Consider the following 15,124-nt stretch of genomic DNA (forward strand, 5'->3'; position numbering starts at 1 on the left):
TCAGTGGGTGACATGTCTGGTGAGTATGCAGGCCATGGAAGAACTGGGACATTTTCAGCTTCCAGGAATTATGTACAGACCCTTGCGACATGAAGCCATGCATCATGCTGAAACATGAGGTGATGGTGGCGGATGAATGGCACAACAGTGGGCCTCAGGATCTCGTCACGGTATCCGTGCCTTCAAATTGCCATCAATAAAATGCAATTGTGTTTGTTGTCCGTAGCTTATGTCTGCCCATACCATAACCCCACCGCCACAATAGGGCACTCTGTTCACAACATTGATACCAGCAAACCGCTCGGCCACGACGCCGTACTGCCATCTGCCTGAAACAGTTGAAAACGGGATTCATCCGTGAAGAGCACACTTCTCCAGCGTGCCAGTGGCCATCGACAGTGAGCATTTTCCTACTGAAGCTCCGGTCAGGTCAAGACCCTGGTGAGAACGATGAGCACGCAGACAAGCTTCCCTGAGACGGTTTCGGACACTGTGCAGAAATTATTTTGTTGTGCAAACCCACAGTTTCATCAGCTGCCTGGGTGGCTGGTCTCATGATCCCGCAGGTGAAGAAGCCAGATGTGTAGGTCCTGGGCTGGCATGGTTACATGTGGTCTGCGGTTGTGAGGCCGTTTGGACGAACTGCCAAATTCTCTCAAACGACTTTGGAGGCCGCTTATGGTGGCGAAATGAACATTCAATTCTTTGGCAACTGCTCTGGTGGACAATTCTGCAGTCAGCATGCCAATTGCACTGTCCCTCAACTTGAGACATCTGTGGCATATTGTTGTGACAAAACTGCACATTTTATTGTCACCAGCACAAGGTGCACTTCTGTAATAATCATGCTGTTTAATCGGCTTCTTGATATGCTACACCTGTCAGGTGGATGGATTATCTTGGCAAAGGAGAAATGCTCACTAACAGGGATGTAAACACATTTTAGAGAAATAAGCTTTTTGTGCATATGGAATATTTCTTGGATGTTTTTATTTCAGCTCATGAAACATGGGACCAACACTTTACATGTTGCGTTTTTATATTTTTGTTTAGTCTATTTAGACGCTAATCAAATGCATCATGTAAGTTAGGACAAGTTGTGTTAATTCTATTAAAACTACATTTTGTAGAAAAATTAGAATGGTGTTAATTTGGAAAAATCTTCTTTGAATGTTAAGTCCTAATTCAATTTATGCATTTCGGCTCATAGACTAATCGTACATTGACTTAAATGGTGGATAGGCTTTCATTGGAAAAACAGCCATTTCAAAATAATGGCACTTCCTGGATGGATTTTTCTCAGGTTTTCGCCTGCCATTTCAGTTCTGTTATACTCACATACATTACTTTAACAGTTTTAGAAACTGGAGTGTTAGAGTGTTTTCTATCCAAATCTACAAATTATATGCATATCCTAGCTTCTGGGCCTGAGTAGCAGGCAGTTTACTTTGGGCACGCTTTTTATCCGGAGGTGAAAATAGTGCCCTCTACCCTAGTGAGGTTAATAGAAAATGGAATTGACCCCTAAATTGACTGCCCCTACTTCCCCCTTCTCTCCAGATGAGCCGACCCGGTCTCTGAGTGGTCTGATCCTGAAGAACAATGTGAAGGCCCACTACCAGAACTTCCCCAATGGAGTGTCTGACTTCATCAAGAGCGAGTGTCTGCAGAACATCGGAGACTCCTCACCCCTCATACGGGCCACTGTGGGTAAGTGTCATAGCCTGCATTTGTAACAGAGAATGTTGTCCTCATTGAATTATAGTGCTCTCTAAGTGGTCACGTCCATGCTGGACAATTTGATCACTATAATCAAATGCAGTGTAATAAACGTTGATTAAGACAGAGCATGGATCATCAACTAGATTCAGTCGGGGGCTGATTATTATAATTTTTTTCTTGAGTACATAGTCGGTGGGGCGGAACATCATTACAAATAATTTGTAGACTGCAAATTGAAAGCAAGATGCCCAAACGGATATATTTGACAAAATCATAATGTCAAACCCTGCTTACATTTGTATAAGATCACATGTCTTTCTGTTATGCGTGGGAATACTTGAACAGATTTCCAAAATTAAAATCACTTGGAACTGATTTCCTGGCGTTTTTACAGTCTCATGTCCAACAATAAATAAAACAAAAATAATATACAGTTGAAGTCGGAAGTTTACATACACCTTAGCCAAATACATTTAAACTCAGTTTTTCACAATTCCTGACATTTAATCCTAGTAAATATTCCCTGACTTAGGTCAGTTAGGATCACCAATTAGTATTTGCTAGCATTGCCTTTAAATTGCTTAACTTGGGTCAAATGTTTTGGGTAGCCTTCCACAAGCTTCCCACAATAAGTTGGATGAATTTTGGCCCATTCCTCCTGACAGAGCTGGTGTAACTGAGTCAGGTTTGTAGGCCTCCTTGCTCGCAAACACTTTTTCCGTTCTGCCCACAAAATTTCTATAGGATTGAGGTCAGGGCTTTGTGATGGCCACTCCAATACCTTGACTTTGTTGTCCTTAAGACATTTTGTCACACCTTTGGAAGAATGCTTGGGGTCATTGTCCATTTGGAAGACCCATTTGTGACCAAGCTTTAACTTCCTGACTGATGTCTTGAGATGTTGCTTCAATATATCATATATATATATATACACAATTTTCCATCCTCATCTATTTTGTGAAGTGCACCAGTCCCTCCTGCAGCAAAGCACCCCCACAACATGATCCTGCCACCCCAGGGCTTCACGATTGGGATGGTGTTCTTCGGCTTGCAAGCATCCCCCTTTTTCCTCCAAACATAACAATTGTCATTATGGCCAAACAGTTCTATTTTTGTTTCATCAGACCAGAGGACATTTCTCCAAAAAGTACGGTCTTTGTCCCCATGTGCAGTTGCAAACTGTAGTCTGGCTTTTTTATGGCGGTTTTGGAGCAGTGGCTTCTTCCTTGCTGATCGTCCTTTCAGTTTATGTTGATATAGGACTCGTTTTACTGTGGATATTGATACTTTTGTACCTGTTTCCTCCAGCATCTTCACAAGGTCCTTTGCTGCTGTTCTGGGATTGATTTGCACTTTTCACACCAAAGTATGTTCATCTCTAGGAGACAGAATGCGTCTCCTTCCTGAGCGGTATGACGGCAGCGTGGTGCCCTGTTTATACTTGTAAACTATTGTTTGTACAAATGAACGTGGTACCTTCAGGCGTTTGGAAATTGGTCCCAAGGATCAACCAGACTTGTGGAGGTCTACAATTTTATGAATGAGGTCTTGGCTGATTTCTGTTGATTTTCTCATGATGTCAAGCAAAGAGGCACTGAGTTTGAAGGTAGGCCTTGAAATACATACACAGGTACACCTCCAATTGACTCAAATAATGTCAATTAGCCTATCAGAGGCTTCTAAAGCCATGACACCATTTTCTGGAATTTTCCAAGCTGTTTAAAGACACAGTCAACTTAGTTTATGTAAACTTCTGACCCACTGGAATTGTGATACAGTAGAATAATCTGTCTGTAAACAATTGTTGGAAAAATTACTTGTCATGCACAAAGTAGATGTCCTTAACCGACTTACCAAAACTATAGTTTGTTAACAAGAAATTTGTGGAGTGGTTTGAAAACGAGTTTTAATGACTCCAACCTAAGTGTATGTAAACTTCTGACTTCAACTGTATGCTGAGCACTTGTTGGCTCCTTTTCCTTCGCTCCGTGGTCCAACTCATCCCAAACCATCTCAATTGGGTTGAGGTCGGGTGATTGTGGAGGCCAGGTCAACTGATACAGCACTCCATCACGCTCTTTCTTGGTCAAATAGCCCTTACACAGCCTGGAGGTGTGTTGGGTCATTGTCCTGTTGAAAAACAAATGATAGTCCCACTAAGTCCAAACCAGATGGGATGGCGTATCGCTGCAGAATGCTGTAGTAGCCATGCTGGTTAAGTGTGCCTTGAATTCTAAATAAATCACGGATAGTGTCACCAGCAGAGTACCATCACACCTCCTCCTCCGTGCTTCACGGTGGGAACCACACATACAGAGATCATCCGTTCACCTACTCGCGTCTCACAAAGACACGGCGATTGGAACCAAACATCTCAAATTTGGACTCATCAGACCAATGTAAATATTTCCACCGGTTTAATGTCCATTGCTCATGTTTCTTGGCCCAAGCAAGTCTCTTCTTCTTATTGGTGTACTTTAATAGTGCTTTCTTTGCAGCAATTACACCATGAAGGCCTGATTCACGCAGTCTCCTCTGAACAGTTCATGTTGATGTGTCTGTTACTTGAACTCTGAAGCATTTATTTGGGCTGCATTTTCTGAGGCTGGTAAATCTGATTAACTTCTCCTCTGCAGCAGTGGTAACTCCGGGTCTTCCTTTCCTGTGGTGATACTCATGAGAGCCAGTTTCATCATAGTGCTTTATGGTTTTCCTGTATTGACTGACCTTCATGTCTTAAAGTAATGGACTGTCATTTCTCTTTGCTTTTTTGAGCTGCTCTTGCCATAATATGGACTTGGTATTTTACCAAATAGGGCTATCTTCTGTATACCACCCCTGCCTTGTCACAACACAACTGATTGGCTCAAACGCATTAAGTAGCAAAGAAATTCCACATATTAACTTTTAACAATGCACACCTGTTAATTGAAATGCATTCCAGGTGACTACCTCATGAAGCTGGTTGAGAGAATGCCAAGAGTGCAATGCTGCCATCAAGGCAAAAGGTGGCTACTTTGAAGATTCTAAAATATATTTTGATTTGTTTAACACTTTTTTTGGTTACTACATGATTCCATATGTGTTATTTCATAGTTTTGATGTCTTCACTATTATTCTACAATGTAAAAAATAGTACAATTTTAAAGAAACCCTTGAATGAGTAGGTATGTCCAAACTTTTTACTGGTACTGTGTGTTTTATTTATATATATATATATATATATATTTATTTACAAACACACACACTGAGTGTACCAAATATTAGCAATACCTTCCTCAAATTTAGTTTCACCCCCCACCCCTTTTGCCCTCAGAACAGCCTCAATTCGTTGGGGTATGGACTCTACATGCTTTCGAAAGCATTCCACAGGGATGCTGGCCCGTGTTGACTACAATGCTTCCCATGGTTGTCAAGTTTGCTGGATGACCATTGGCTGGTGCAAAATTAATGTTTTGTACACTGTGTGACTGTCAATACCATTGTACCCATAGTGCAGAAAAATTACTTAAGAATGGACAGCTCCAGATCTGAATGGCAGTAGTGTCTAAGCTTTTGTTCCAGTCCAGCTCATACCTGATTACAAAACCCTTCACACACTCCTTCTCTTCAGTGACTGAAACAGATCCAAGCAGGAGAATGGTGTTCCAGGCAATGTTCCCTCTAATACTTTTAGGCATTGAGCAATTTTATTACGATTTATACATTTTTTAAAATGCGCGTCAGTCCCTGGCGAGCTGTGCGCCCACGCGCAGCTTGAAGTTTTTAAAGGTGATAAGACTCAGACACACGCATTGGTTCTAGAATAGAGAAGGTGCAAATAAGGTTTGCAATTTGGTATCAATAACATCACAGTAACTTTACCTCAAAAACAAATGTGTGAATAGCAATTAATTTAAAACCCACCATAGCAGGTAGGACTAAATAATGTTACATTAATGTGCCTAGGTTAAAAATCTCTGTGCCCTTGAGCAAGGCACTTAACCCGAATTGTGCCTCTAAGTTGCCTCTAAACTTTTTGTCAATTTAAACAATTGTCGCTAATTTATTTATGTTAGCAAGCATTAGATAGTTGATCCAGATATTCTTACCTTTGCCTCGGTTTCGTTCAGATCATCATGGCCCTGGTGACTTACGTGAAGCATGTGTAGTTCTGTATGATAGCCACATTAGCAGCTAATTAGCAATTCATTTTTGAGGTCTCCGAAAGACAAGGTGACTTATCATTATCAAAAAGTCACAACAGGGTAAGCCTACACTAAACACAGACCTTATTTGAATTGGTAAAAAAAAAAACACAACGGGGAAAAATGAATTGTGAAAAAATGATTTGAAATCATTGACATTTTTGACCAATGTGTTTTTATGGGTATTATGACTCGTACTGTATTAACCTGAATCTTTGAGTCATTGAGGGGGATTCGATTATCTGGCCCGGGTTACCTCGGTGGGAGACGTTTGCAGCGGGTGAAAAGTGATTGCATTCTTTTTGGAACCGGCCTGCCTCGCGGGTGTGAGCCAGGTGCCCTGTTCAAAGCCAGTAGTGGAAAAAGTAGCCAACTGTCATACTTCAGTAAAAGTTAAGATGCCTTAATAGAAAATGACTCAAGTAAAAGTCACCCGGTAATATACTACTTGAGTAAAAATCTAAAAGTGTTTGGTTTTGAATATACTTAAGTATCAAAAGTAAAAGTGTAAATAATTTCAAATTCCTTATATTAAGCAAACCAGATGGCACCATTTATTTATTTTAATTTACGGAAAGCCAGGTGCACACTTTTTGATAATTGACATACGAAGCATGTGAGTTCAGAGGCAGTAGGGATGACCAGGGATCAGAGGCAGTAGGGATGACCAGGGATCAGAGGCAGTAGGGATGACCAGGGATGTTCTGTTGATAAGTGCGTGAATTGGACAATTTTATCGTCCTGTTACATTTTGAATGCTTAGCAAGTACTTTTGGGTGTCAAGGAAAATGTATGGAGTAAAAAGTACATTATTTTCCTTTAGGAATGTAGTAAAGTAAAAGTTATCAAAAATGTAAATAGTAAAGTACAGATACCCTAAAAAAACCCAACTTAAGTAAAAATTCTTTAAAGTACTACAATCTAGCATTGGCTAGATTATGCACGTGAAGTAATGAGTAGGATTCTCTGTTTCCCATGCAAAAGTGATTGCTTAAAAAAAACGCTTTATCTGCCTTCCCACTTTAAAACTACTTTGAAAATTCTAACATTTTATGGAAAATATATGTTTTATGTTTCTGGACGCTGTACCATGCTGCCTTATTGCCGACATGACCAAGCGGCACAGATTATTGTTTGATTTGAGAAAGGCACTCCTCCCTCACCGCTTTTGCCTGTTCACGTCACAGGCCATAGACTGGTACACCGCGGCTCAGGGTAATATAACTCCGTTCGTCTCACTGGTGTCTGGCTGCATGGTTATTTCTGAAGGTTTGATTAGCCAGCTGGCTTGTTGAGATAGCCAATGGTGTTTGCATGGTGCCTCCTTATCAGAGTCAGCAGGCAAGCAACAGACTGTGCCGGGGCTCTGTTGCCATGGTTACCACACATCTGACAGAAATGAACAAACAGGAGTGTGTAAATCACCTATTATAAACCGACTCAAAGTGCAGGATATTGGCTCTGCCAATCCTGATGGTGATCATGATGATTAAGCAAGGAGGTGATTGTTATAAGGGAGGGTTGTGGAGTTGCTTTGAGGAGACCTGTCTCATCTCTGTGTCTCTCTCTTTCTGTGTCTCTCTCTTTCTGTGTCTCTCTTTCTCTTTCTGTGTGTCTCTCTCTCTTTCTCTTTCTGTGTGTCTCTCTCTCTTTCTGTGTCTTTGTCTCTCTCGCTCTCTCTCTCGCGCTTTCTGTGTCTTTCTCTCTCGACCCAGGTATCCTCATCACTACCATCGCCTCCAAAGGGGAGCTGCAGAACTGGCCTGAGCTGCTGCCCAAACTCTGCCTTCTGCTGGACTCTGAGGACTACAACACCTGTGAGGTGAGGGACGAGACTAGGACAGGGTCTGGGCTGCCAGGTCTGTGAGCTGAGCTATATGTCTATCACTACTGTGAGGTGATGACCTAGGTTAACACAGTACTGGGCTGCCGATGTTTTCTGAACTGTCATACGCTAAATATTGTGAGGAGAAGACTAGATAAGGATACAACTGGACTACACTGCTATGTCTGGGAGCTCAGGTTTACAATTGTACTACTAATACTGTCTCATGACTGCTACTGAGGTGAGTTTGGTTTTAGGATGGAGGTTGGTTTGAGAGTTGTTGTCTCTTCGCTGTAATCTGTGGATTAATCAGAGATGATCTGTGTTTGAATGAGTGACCTTGACGTTTTGAATGAGTGATCTGGTTGTCTTGTCCTTTTTTCACATTCAATACCAGACACAAGCAGAAAATATGTAGGTGTCTGTTTGTTAGTGTTCCTGTGCACTTTTCTGGGGAGGGGGGGGGGGGGGGGGGTCAAATAAAGCAGCATCTGGATGGAGTCCTGCTGACCGGCTCAGCTGAAGGCAAATACTCACAGCTGGATAGGAACTAACCCAAAACTGCAGCTTATTCAACATGAAATCACTTATATTATCCCTCTCCCTCTCTCTCTCTGCGTATCTTTTATACCAGTGAATATAATCTGACCTCATTTCTTGACTGGCTCTCGCCATGACCAAGAATACCGTCTTTGGTTACGACTTAAGAGCAAGCCAACAACATCAAAGTGGTGGTGCTAAGTTAAGCTATTTTGGGGTGGGGGGGATATTCTTAGCACTTAATCACATTCGGTGTCAATGTTGGGTGGCTGCCCTACTATTAGCGTTACTAACACAACTATTAGAATGACTGATTATTGCAAGAAGAGTTAGTGAGGTTAAAAGGATGGATTACATCCAGAGGTTCGATTGGGTTCAAGTCCGGGCTCTGGCTGGGCCACTTAAGGACAGACACTTGTCCTGAAGCCACTCCAGCGTTGTCTTGGCTGTGTGCTTAGGGTCATTGTCCTGAGTGCTCTGGAGCAGGTTTTCATCAAAGATCAATCTGTACCTTTATTCTCTGCTCTTCTCCCCCAATTGCTCAGTTTGGCCGGGCGGCCATCTCTAGGAAGAGTCTTGGTGGTTCCAAACTTTTTCCATTTAAGGATGGAGGCCACTGTGTTCTTGGGGACCTTCAATGCTTCAAAAAATATTTTGGTACCCTTCCCCAGATCTGTGCCTCGACACAATCCTGTCTTGGAGCTCTATGGACAATTCCTTCAACCTCATGGCTTGGTTTTTGCTCTGACATGCACTGTCAACTGTGGGACCTTATATGGACAGGTGTGCCTTTCCAAATCATGTCCAATCAATTGAATCTACAATCAAGTTGTAGAAACATCTCAAGGATGAACAATGGAAACAGGATGCACCTGAGCTCAATTTCGAGTCTCATAGCAAAGGGTCTGAATACTTATGTATATGAGGTATTTCCTATTTTTCTTTTTAAATCAACATTTGCTAAATTGTCTAAACCTGTTTTCATTTTGTTATTATGGGGTATTGTGTGTAGAGTGAGGAACAAAATGTATTTAATCCATTTTAGAATAATGCTGTAACAAAATGTGGAAAAAGTCTAGGTCAGAATACTTTCCGAATGCAGTATACATAAATAAAAAGCCTACATGTCAGTGTAGGTGATATGCATAATGGCTACAGCCTCTTGTCCAAGCTGATGCAGTAAGGCCCGAGGAGGTGTGGTATATGGCCAATATACCACGGCTAAGGGCTGTTCTTACGTACGACGCAACGCGGACGGCCTGGACACATCCCTTAGCCGTGGTATATTGGCCATATATCACAAGCGCCCGAGGTGCCTTATTGCTATTATAAACTGGTTACCAACATAATTACAGCAGTACAAATAAATGTTTTGTCATACCCGTGGTATACGGTCTGATATACCCTGGCTATTAGCCAATCAGCATTCAGGGTTTAAACCACCCAGTTTGTAATGAATGATAATTAACTTCAAAAGGCTTGATTCTGTCGACATACTTGAGGCATGGTTCGTTGGTTCGTCAAGCTTATAATATGAAGAAATAAAACGAACAACATTTTAAGATAAGTTTTTTGCATCAACCTTTGCAGTCTGTTTTGAACAGTATCAATAGTATCAATATATTTAATTTTGAGGCCTGGAGGGAATTATTTTTAAAATAAATAAGTAAACTGAACAAAAATATAAAGTGTTGGTTCCAGGTTTCATGAGCTGAAATAAAACATGCCAGGAATTCTCCATACGCACATAAAGCTTATTGCTCTAAAATATTGTGCATACCGGTACATTTGTTTACATCCCTGTTAGTGAGCATTTCTCCTTTGCCAAGATAATCCATCCACCTGACAGGGGTGGCATATCAAGAAGCTGATTAAACAGCATAAACATTACACAGGTGCACCTTGTTTTGGGGACAAAAGGCCACTCGACTGTGCTGTTTTGTCACACAACACAATGTAACAGATGTCAAGTTTTGAGCGAGCGTGCAATTGGCATGCTGACTGCAGGAATATTCACCAAAGCTGTTGCTAGAGAATGTAATGTTAGTTTCTCTACCATAAGCCGCCTCCAACAATTTTAGAGAATTTGGCATCACAACCGCAGCCCAGGACCTCCACATCTGGCTTCTTTACCTGCGGGATCGTCTGAGACCAGCCACCCGGACAGCTGATGAAACTGAGGAATATTTCTCTGTAATAAAGCCCTTTTTTGGGTGTAAACTCATTCTGATTGGCTGGGCCTGGCTCCCAGGTGGGTGGACCTATGCCCTCCCAGGCCACCTATGGCTGCGGCCTTGCCCAGTCGTGAAATCCATAGATTAGGGTTTAATTAATTTATTTCAATTGACTGATTTCCTTTTTATATGAACTGTAACTTTGGCTCCCGAGTTAGCACTGCATCTCAGTGCTCGAGGCGTCACTACAGACACCCTGGTTCGAATCCAGGCTGTATCACAACCAGCCATGATTGGGAGTCCCGTAAGGGCAGCGCACAATTGGCCCGGCGTCGTCCGTGTTTGGCCGGTGTAGGCCGTCATTGTAAATAAGAATTTGTTGTTAACTGACTTGCCGAGTAAAATTTTATTTTTTGTTCAGTATATTTGGTTGAAATTGTAATGTTGCAGTATTTTATAGGCTAGCAAGGGTGGCCATCCTCCAGGAGAGCCTTAAAGGGGCAGTGTTGTATTTTGAAACCAGCTTGAATATGCAAAGAAGCCAATGGGCAGAGTGTTTTTCTGCATTTCTGTCTGATTCTCGATGGTAAACAAATATGGTAATGAAGTTGTTCCTTGCATCATACAATGATGAAACTTGTTTGTCCTTTAATAACACTTTTTTTTTTAGGTGTGCAAAAAAAGGTGCTTGTGCACTGATTTTAAATTTTCTTAATTGAACCTTTAAATAGGCAAGTCAGTTGAGAACAAATTCTTATTTACAGTGACGGCCTAGGGACAGTAGGTTAGAGGTTAACTGCCTTGTTCAGGGGCAGAACGACCAATTTTTACCTTGTCAGCTCGGGGATTTGGTCTAGCAACCTTTCGGTTACTGGCTCAACGCTCTAACCACTAGGCTACCTGCCAAAGACTGCATTAATGATAAGTAATACTACTTAATAATACTATTAAGACGGTACTTCAACAAGCTTATTTCACATGAATTTGCAAGGTAACTTTTCTTTCCTTTTGACTTCGGCACATAACGTGGCACTGACTCGCCCACGGATTGATGTTTCAGCATTATCAGTGAAGAGTTCGGCGTTTTGACTAGCCACGTGTGACATGCATCTGCAGTTACAAGCCTGCTAGAGTTGGCTGCAGGCGGGCGAGAAATCTCCACCGTCGTAGTACGGATGAAGCCTGAGCTGTAATCTGAAGCTACAAAACCCTGAGAAGATATTGCTTCAATTGTAGTATACCCCTCAGGTGTTACTCCATCTCACAGCTCCTCTCTGACACGCCTTTAGTTATGGGTGTGTCCTGAGTTATAGCCTTCTCTCTGCAGTGTGTGTGTGTGGCTATGCTGTGCTCATAGATATTCAAGTCAGGTAAAGGGTATGGAGAGGGTTAGAAAAATCCACTAAATGCATTTGATGATCAAACTACGAAGGAATGACTGGAGTGTGTTTGCATGGAGGCTAGCGTATTTTAAATACCAATTTGATTGGGGCATCATACTTTGCATCAAGCCTGGCGCTGCGTGCTGCTGATGCAGAGTTGCATCGTGGGAAAGCACTCCCTTGCAACAGCCCCAAAAATAGCCTTGCTGTCCCAGGATGCTTTGCGGTGGCCCCTGGCGGCTTGCCAGCAGCAGTAAATATAAAGCGGCACACTCGCGCCTCACAAATGAGCTGATTTGAGGGTGACACACACACACACACAGAGTTCTTCACATACACTAGTGATGGGGGGGAGGGGGGAATTGACACAGTTAAATGTCATTATATTATATTGATGCTTTGACTCTCTCACTATCGATTTGTAATAAAAAATATATATATATATCAAAATGTTGTGTTCGCAAGCACTAGTCTGCTGTACCTGTGCCAACTCCACTATTTTTCATCAAATAGCTTGTTCTCAATCTTCTTTTTAAATAGTGCGTCAACATGTTTTCAGCACTTATTTTCTCTTGTCTCTGCGGCAGACATATAGTGAGCAATATATTTGGAACATCAAATTGCAATAAATACGCAATATCAACTCGCAATACATATAGAAAAACATGAGAATCCAATATATCGTATCGGCACCTAAGTATCGTGATATCATCCCTGGCAATTTCCAGCCCTAATATACACACTGGACAGCAGCCTCCATACAGATGTGTGGCTGGGGATCACTGTTCTCAAGGACACACACACACACACACACACACACACACACACACAGAGAGGCAGACACGACACACACAGACAGGTGAGCTCACACCCCTACGTGCATTCACTTACAGTAAAGCCCAGACATACCCTCTCATTTTCTTCTTACTCACTTGTGTGTAGTGTTGATTGGACTCAGACAGCACATGACCTTTGTACTTCAGAATGACCTAATCTTGGCTTGATGACAGATTGGTGTCTCCACTTCCTTTTAACATCTCTTTGAACCTGTGTGTGTGTGTGTGTGTGTGTCAATGGCTCATTCAGATCTACACAAGCTGCATGCCATTGATAATTTACCATGGAAGCATGGATCACTCTTATAGTCTAACACTTAAATATGCCCCAGTGCTATCTTCAACGGGACACAATCTGGACTCATCAAAGGGAATCCAAGTAAAGCCGACGGGAGATCGAGTTGACCCGTACACCTGGGCCTGGCAGACAGCCCAAAGGACAGCCTGCACAATGGTTCTCACTCTTGCCACAGGGTGTTCCTCCAACACAGAGCTGAGATTTAGCTCAGTTATTCTCTGCGGTGGAGCTGGAATGAGCTGTGATTTTGTTTTGGTAATACTCTTCAGGCAGACGGGCGGGTACTCCCAGGGTTTGGTGTACCCGGCGAGAGGAATCTCATCAGTCGGTTTAGAAGCATCGCCTTGAGATCTGCGTAGCCTAGTTCTGCTGTTTTTTAATTTGCTGAAAGAGTAGTTGCATCTCATCAGAGAATATAAATAGCATGCGTGTAGCGTATTAGGCCTACTGTTAATATGTCAGTGATTGATGTGCGTTATTCAGAGCATATGGATGAGCCTCAGCCGGGTCATGTTACAGACAGCCGTTGGACTTGTAAATTCTAGCTGACTGGTACATTTGTGTGTGTGTGTGTGTGTGTGTGTGTCTGTAAAAAAGGCATTCCACTGACTGAGCTGGTTGGCAGTGGTCCTAACAGCTCTGCGTGGTACAGGGCTCTGGGTAGCATATTACGTGATGGGAGTTGACGACCTCGAAGTCTACTGGGCCTCACAGGCAGTGCTATTGGCACTGGGTGGCGTGGCTCTGGTTTTGGCTATGAGCAGTGTGTCTTTTATGTGTTTATACATAAAGATGATCCTTTAGCGGCTAGCCTATTACTAGATTATCCACATCACACACTGCTGTTTTGAGCTGTGCGTGTTACAATTCGCATTGCACGCAGACTATATTTCTGTTGAAATCTGCAGTGCTCTCAGACACAATCTTGAGTTTCTGTGCTGCAGTCTCATTGTCTGCGTTTATCCCTCTCCTGCTCTCCCAAGTATTAGATGAATCTCAGTCCCTCTGTCTGCACTGAGATCCCTGTGAGCTGAGTAGACTCTACCGCAGTATGGAATGCGAACTAGGTTTGGCAATTTTACGATTGCATCGTCTATCGACCGATGTTTGACAGCCATCGTTGATGGTGACAACATCGTGATGTCACATGATTGTTTTAGCTTTTTTGAACTTGACTGTACCACTAGGAGTCTGGCAGTGAGCACACAGCAGGGCAACATGCCAAATGGTATTTTCCCTAAATGCCATAGCCTTCATTTTCTTTCTTTTAACCTTTTATTTTTTATCAGGGAGTCATACTGAGACCAAGGTCTCTTTTACAGATGAGCCCTGAATTACAGAAAGTGCACACATCCAAATGTAAATACAAAACGAAAGCAGAAAGGAAAAACACTGTCATAAACACGTTCGTTAGTAATAAGGTCCTCAATCAGCTTTCTGAATTGGCCTAGAGGCACCAAAACATCACATTTTAAGAACATTTTGAAGATTGTTCGAAAAATAAAAATAAGTCACTACGACCGCGGTCCACGTCCAAACCTGTTCTGTCTCTTGCCCTTAATACCCCTCTCTCCTATTTCCCCTTGTTCCTGATCTCCTCTGTCACCCCTTTCCCCCTCTTCCCCTTTCGCCCCTCACTATATAAAAAGACCAGAGCAGGTATGTGTGTGGGATGTCACCTCATGCTTATAGAATATTGGCTGATTGCTTAATTTAGTTTTTGCTGGAGAGCAGTTTTTACTGTGGTGATTAACGGGCGGTTGGAAGGTGCTGGTGTGTGTTCCTGTCGAACTGACCGAACAACCAAGCGCTTGCTCATTCCGACACTGTACATTGTACTGTATACTCTACCATGTTGTCTGAACATAGCTTTCTAACAGAGGATAAAGGAGTAATAACATTTATTTTTTATATAATCCCTTTCTCTCTCCTCTCAACAGGCTCCGATTCTTTTGCTTAGTTGTAATTCTTGCACATTTCCACAGCAAGGCTCTTAGTCTTACAAGGACTGTCCAGGTTCATTGGAATGTGATCTTAGTCTGACCGCCCTCCCGCTTTATCTGCTGCTTGCACACGCACACACGCACACACACACACACACATACCTGTCCCAGTCATCAGAAGCTGCAAAAAATATGTTTGTGCAAAAATAAATGAATT

General features: G+C 42.4%; 1 protein-coding gene across 2 annotated transcripts in view; it reads left to right on the top strand.

The window, feature by feature from the left end:
• Positions 1-15,124, top strand: part of tnpo1 (transportin 1) — a 60,971-nt gene that overhangs the window by 5,574 nt on the left and 40,273 nt on the right. For both annotated transcript variants that reach the window (XR_011670374.1, XM_071363366.1), the window contains exons 4-5: positions 1,561-1,710; positions 7,625-7,731. Coding sequence is in view for 1 of the 2 variants with exons in the window: in XM_071363366.1 (XP_071219467.1) it covers positions 1,561-1,710; positions 7,625-7,731 (257 nt within the window). In the remaining variant the exon portion in view is untranslated. The remainder of the gene's footprint in view (positions 1-1,560; positions 1,711-7,624; positions 7,732-15,124) is intronic.

This window comes from Salvelinus alpinus, chromosome 24 (genome assembly GCF_045679555.1).
Source record: "Salvelinus alpinus chromosome 24, SLU_Salpinus.1, whole genome shotgun sequence".
Classification (NCBI taxonomy): domain Eukaryota; kingdom Metazoa; phylum Chordata; class Actinopteri; order Salmoniformes; family Salmonidae; genus Salvelinus; species Salvelinus alpinus.